Below are 6410 nucleotides of genomic sequence, written 5' to 3' on the forward strand. Positions count from 1 at the left end.
ACACACACACAGCTCTCTCTCTCTCTCTCTCTCACACACACACACACACACACACACACACAGCTCTCTCTCTCACACACACACACACACACACACAGCTCTCTCTCTCTCTCACACACACACACAACTCTCTCTCTCTCACACACACACACACACACACACACACACAGCTCTCTCTCTCTCACACACACACACAAACAGCTCTCTCTCTCACACACACACACACTCACACATACACACACACACATACACACACACACTCAATTTAGGAAGTTATTAAGTGAGGGGGGCAAAAATAGCCGTGAAGTGCCCCTGTCTGCGCCCCAGCCCTCCTCTCCACTTGGCCCTGTCAATCATTGTCCAAAACAAGATGGCAGAGAAAGGGAGCTGGGGCTTCCTTTCAACAGGCAAGTTCTCTTTCTACATTAACAAATATGACAACAACAACATTGATAGGCCTCTTTTTGTGAACAATGATCAGTTCAGCAACAGGGGAGATCATTTGTAATGTATGGTAGGTAGAGAGACTTATATGAGATTGAATGAGCTACACATAATGTATAACAACTTCACAGCTTATCATTAGATATATTTCCTTACTTGTTTTGTTGCCAGAGAATATTTAATGTGTGTATGTTTACTAGATGTACATGTTTAGAGGTAAACCCATAATTTGCTCTGTAATTAAATTTAAAAAAAAAAGTTTAAATCCTTTGCTGCTTGTTTTCTAAATCTGTCCCGTTCAGTGTGTATCGCCTGTTTCTTGGTGGTCAACGCTGACATCCCAGCCTCCGGTCCTGTGGGGGAGCTGTTTGTGTATGAGCTGCAGAGAGAAATCTTCCAGAACGACTTTGAAGCTTTGAAAGTCTATGGTATAGTGTATATAGTGTTCACTTCTGATCTGTTTATTGTGTGCATGTACTACTATACTAAATGCACGCAATAAGGAACTGACAATAGTTTAAAGTTGTAATACTTGTCTTAAACATACTGTAAGTGGCAACTGTCAATCAGGCTACTTCTTGTCAATCAACTGTCAATCCGCTACCACTGGGCCTCAATGGGACTCACTTTGATACATAAATGATACATAAAATAAACATCAGGTATCATACTGTTGTAAATACATTCATTTGTTATCCTCTGGGTGGTTGTACCTTTTAAAATGTAAAGACAAATGTGCCTAATAAATCAATCAATCATTCACTCAGTCAATTAATCAATCAATCAATACTTATTGCCAAAAAGGTCAAAGTCTCTAATGCCTCTCCCCTCTCTCCCTCCATCTCCTTTGGAAACCGCAGGCAAGGTCTACTATGATCCCATGGTGTTTAAGTGCAACAGGCAGTCCTTCCCGGACTTGCCTGAGTGGCTCCGTTTCACCCAGAGGCATCCCTATGACAACGGCTTCCTCTATGGTACCCCTCTGGTAGAGGGCAAGACTGTCATAGAGGTACAGACTCATCAGCTAGGGGTGCAAGGACATACTGTGTGCACGGGATCCACGGGAGTCTGCACTCGGTTTTCCTGAAGTTTCACATTGGAAAATTGGAGTTCCAAGTTCAATTATGTTAAAAAAATAAATAATAATAATAAAAAAAAAAAAAGCACTGAACTAACATTGAAAATTCTATTGAAGCCTGAGTAAATAAATAAATAAATAAAAGGCACAGTACACATAATGGGGTTAGGTTTTTTTAAGTAATGAGACACCTTTCCCTTTTCTCCAACAGATCACAGTCATTAACCAACGGACCTTTAACACTTTCAGTGAGAGCCTGGTCATAAACATCGTTAAACAAAGTATGTTTTTTCTTTTTTGTGGTCAATTGTTGTTGTTGATTTTCTCAGAAACAAAAGGACAATTATAGAACCATTATAGAAACCTGTCAGTAAACCTGTCCATGTGTTACATGCATAGACACACATTAGTTCATGTGATTATTTGTTTCCCAACACTGTCCTTGCAGAACATAACATGCCCTACCAAGCAGAGTTCTTCATTTCTCTGAGAGAGATTGAGAAGGTGCTGCCCTCTGATGTTCAGGATGAGATCAAGCAGGACTTGCAGAAACTGTGGGGTACAGAGAAGCTGTACTTTGTCAACATCACCTCTGCACTGGACCGCGGCGGTCGTGTCCCTCTGCCCCTGCCTGGACACTTTGAGGGGTGAGTCACAATACTGTCCGTCTGTCACTTCCACGCGGTCAGCAAAAGGGGAACACAGTTTGGTCACATTTAATCAGATACAGCCAGAAATGGTCAGAAAAAAAAAATGGTTTGTGCTAGAATGAAATAACTAAAAAAAGAAGGTAGAAATGATTCAGAAATGGTCAGAATTTTTTTTTTTTTAGATAACCCATATTTCTTTTTGTAGCAGAATGAAATAACTCTAAATGAAAAGAAAATAGAACATGATTGCAGGATTCAGATACTAGGTCACAGGATAATTACAGTACAGTATGCCACTGTGATGTCACCTCCTCTCAGGGTCTATGTGAAGCTGGGCTCACCACACCATTACTCCAAGTGCTTGCTGGGGCTCCGGGCACCCAATCACCAGACGCAGTGTGAGGCCGGGGGCAGGATCCTTGAGGACTGCACCGCCTGCTCCAATCCCAGCAACTGTATCACCTGGTGCAAGTCCACCCTGGTGAGTCCAGCCCCTAATACACACTCCAGAGCCAAACTGAGCTGAGTGGAGCTGAAGTGTACTGGTCTGGTCTGGTTATGCATCCACCATCCCAGGGGAGGCTGGTGGAGGTAGAAATCGGAGGCAGGCTCATTGTAATGCGTGGAATGCGATGAGGAATGGTATCAAACACGTGTGTCTCTGTCTAGATTGATCTGTCCAGACCCATCGCAGTCCCTCCTGCCCCCACCATGGGCTCAGGCATCCTGGAGTCTGGGGGGGTCTACGACCCTCCTGCGTACCCCCTGCCCAGAGACTTCTTCCCAGACTACGTTGTGACGGTGGTGGCCCCCCTGGTTCTGGCCATCATCCTGTGTCTGCTCCTGACCTACATCATGTGCTGCAGACGAGAGGGAGTGTACGTGTTTGTGGTCCACTAAACCCTGGTTCACACTACCGAGCCGAGCCGAGCCGAACTGGGCTGGCTGGTTCGCATTCATTCACCATAGATGCTGAAACAATGCTCTGAAGCACAATGTATCTAAGGGAAATACCTGAGCCAACAGAGTCTGGTTCAGGTCGGCCCTGTAGTGTGTAAAGCCCCTATGATTGTCATTATGAGTTATTGCCCCCAAGGGGCAATTATAAAGACATTAAAGCGCAAGCAAAGGGTAATTTACATGATTGAACTGCCAGCGTGAAAACACCTTCAGTGCAGTGTTTGATTGAATACCTTTCTTTCCATTTACCTAAATGAGTTGTTGACATGTTCATCTTCTCTGTCTACAGGGAGAAAAGGAATGCAATGACACCGGAGTAAGTACACAACTACTCCAACCCTGTTCGTCGAAATGTACCCGATTCAAGCTTTAAAGAATGAATACTCGTTTAACATTGTATTCAATGAATGACTGTATTACAATACAAGGTACTGTAGATACACAATGATATTCTAGCTTTATGATGGCTTCAATAATAATGGTTTCCATTCGATATTGTTACAGATATTTGCAATGATAACCATAATCTCAGTGTTTGCAATGAACACTGGGCTATTCTGTCATGTCATCCCTGTCGTCTGTCTACCTTCCTGCTGTCACAATAACATGTGAAGACAACACAGAAGTAGGATATTGCTTTGTTCACCTCTCCTCTCCTCTCCTCTCCTCTCCTCTCCCCTCCTCTCCTCCCCTCCCTTTCCCTCTCCTCTCCTCTCCTCTCCTCTCCTCCCCTCCCCTCCCCTCCCCTCTCCTCTCCTCTCCTCTCCTCCCCTCCCTTTCCCTCTCCTCTCCTCTCCTCTCCTCTCCTCCCCTCTCCTCTCCTCTCCTCTCCTCTCCCCTGTGTGTCCCTGCTGCAGTATCCAGCTCTACCACCACTACACCATCCACCATAACATTTGCGAGCTGCACAGCATGGCGGGGAATCGCGAGGCACCCCAGCCCCTGTCCACCCTGCCCATGTTCAACACTCACACTGGGGAGAGATCTGCACCGTCTGACAGCCTGGCCCAACAGTGAGTCCACAGCGGCTGTGCCCATTGATCTCTCGTTCCTCCCTTCCTCCTTGATGTAACCACTGATCTAAAAACGATTGGATCGGTCGAAGCAAGCCTTCACTGCATTGCTCTTGCCAGTAAAGTCACGTCAGATCAGTGATTTCCCTCGAGGAAGGCAGGGAGGAAGGATGGATTTGGAGTAAAAAAGGATGAAGGATATTTGGTGTATACCTCCATCTAGTGGACCTTTATAAAACTTCTAGGCTGATTGGTAGTGATGTTTTCTTTTTTCATGTAATGTGACTTTGGAATGTAATGGAAGTTATGGGGTGTAAAAGTGTATTTCAATGCATTTCATAAAATGCACTGAACTGTTATGAACACATACTTACATTAAGATGAATGAAAGATTAGATATAGTAAACAGAACAGAATTACAAACATGTGAAACTATGTATTTCTTATTCATCCATTACACTGAATTCTCCTTTGTTTTCACAGTGACCCCGACACTGATACCCTACCCAGGTACAGTCAAACATGAAGGTATCTTGAATATTATTATTGTTTAATTGACTAATTGATGAATTTGCCTAACTGACTGGGTAAAACTCTTCCATGATCAAATGGATCATTTTAAATAGTCATACATGGATAACAGTTTTGTTTTGTTTTTACAGGAAATGACAACAGGACACACTTCCACCAAGTGCAATATGAGTTTGTTATTGGATTTAAGACGTGGGTGTGTTTTTTCTTCAATTTATCATCATTTATTATTTTTGAGTGATTATTTCTTGAATTGTTATACTGAGTGAATTTAACCTGTTTTTTTTTGTGGGACTTTTTGGTCACTCTGTCATTGGTTTGGATTAAGACACTGTGCACAATACTGTATGTAAAATAAATAGTCACGTAATGCATTTCATTGTCTTTCATCAGTAAAACCCGAAACAATATTGATCTGTCATCTGCATCATTAACAAATGCTGTCTCACTATCTGTACCAATCAGAAAAGAGAGACACACAACAGCTAGTCTTGAGCCATCCATACCAGCTAATGCAACACATGCAGTTTATGCAAGGCTGCGTGTCTGGCAATGTGAAAATACAAAACAGCGTCATTTAAATGTGTTTAAATGAGCTAATAAAGTTTACAGTAGAGGACATGGCAAGATGACTGTCTAGGATAAAACAGTATGTGCAGAGGTGTAAACAGGTGGATAAACCCGGAATAGGTGGACTGAATAGGTGGGTAAACCCTAATGCAAATAACACTGACCCAGCAGAAACGGGGTGTAAACTCTATTAACCTAAATAAAAAGGTGGTTAAACTGATGTTTACTTGGGTTTACCCTCCACCACATCAGCATCGGTATGTATGTATGCATAGATAGGGCGAGAGGCTTAAGACTGGGGATAGGTAAAGCACTTCACAGAGGCCAGTCAAAAGGGACAAGGAGGGAGAGGGAACAGGGAAATGGGTTTGAGGACATCCTCAGAGTCTGAGTGATGTCGTACTCTGCTGCTCTCTGCGTTTAGATCTGCAGCTGAGACTCCCTACCACCACCAGCACTACTCTGACTGTTGCTCGGACTCGCTCGTCTTTCCTTGGCTGGAGACGAGGACAGGAGACGTATTAGAGCATCAGCTTTAACAAGCTTCGCGAATGCAACACAAAATGTGATCTCGCGTTTACCTGTAAACTGGTGGATACCGGTCTCACCAAAACATACCGCGAACACAGCACACTGTCTTCTAAGGTAGTCGTCTGTAACTGGAGAACTCCGGCTCCATTCATGGTCATCATAGTCTCACAAAGGTAGACTTTAGCGGACCCACCAAGGGCCCCAATTCGCTTGTGCAAATAGTGCGAGCAGACAAAAATAAATACCTAACCACTCAGAAAACTCTACTGCATGGTTTTTATTGTACCTTGTCTTTAACAGTGTTTTCGAGAACACAGAGTTTTGGTAAACAGTCTGAAGATGCATTGTATGCATGCAAATGCTTGTTGCAGTATTCAAAATCCTCATCGGATTTTGTCTCGTTGTGTCTATTAGACGTATTACGGTTAAGATGGCCGACTTTTTGCCACTTTTTTGCGCATGTTGCAGTTCCTCTGGTGCCCACATGGTGTCACCAGTGTATCATAACTGGGTGAGTCGACAAAGCCCCGAAATGAATTGTCTTCGGCCAACCACCAAATCTATTGATGGTGTGAAACTTCATTCATAAGGATTTTGTTTGTGTTACTGTACGACAGTTGGTTTTTAGGGAAA

General features: G+C 43.4%; 1 protein-coding gene across 1 annotated transcript; it reads left to right on the forward strand.

The window, feature by feature from the left end:
* Window positions 1-370: 370 nt before the first annotated feature.
* sgca (sarcoglycan, alpha) lies at window positions 371-5034 on the forward strand (the record flags this gene model as incomplete). Its single annotated transcript, XM_083687594.1, has 11 exons — window positions 371-407; window positions 747-872; window positions 1305-1453; window positions 1734-1803; window positions 1971-2169; window positions 2491-2653; window positions 2842-3050; window positions 3422-3448; window positions 3990-4145; window positions 4629-4673; window positions 4808-5034. The coding sequence occupies 10 exons, from the start codon at window positions 371-373 to the stop codon at window positions 4669-4671; spliced, it is 1179 nt and encodes a 392-aa protein (XP_083543720.1). The 3' UTR covers window positions 4672-4673; window positions 4808-5034.
* Between the last annotated feature and the right edge of the window lie 1376 nt (window positions 5035-6410).

Source organism: Argentina silus (assembly GCF_951799395.1).
Source record: "Argentina silus genome assembly, chromosome: 16".
In the NCBI taxonomy this organism is placed as follows: domain Eukaryota; kingdom Metazoa; phylum Chordata; class Actinopteri; order Argentiniformes; family Argentinidae; genus Argentina; species Argentina silus.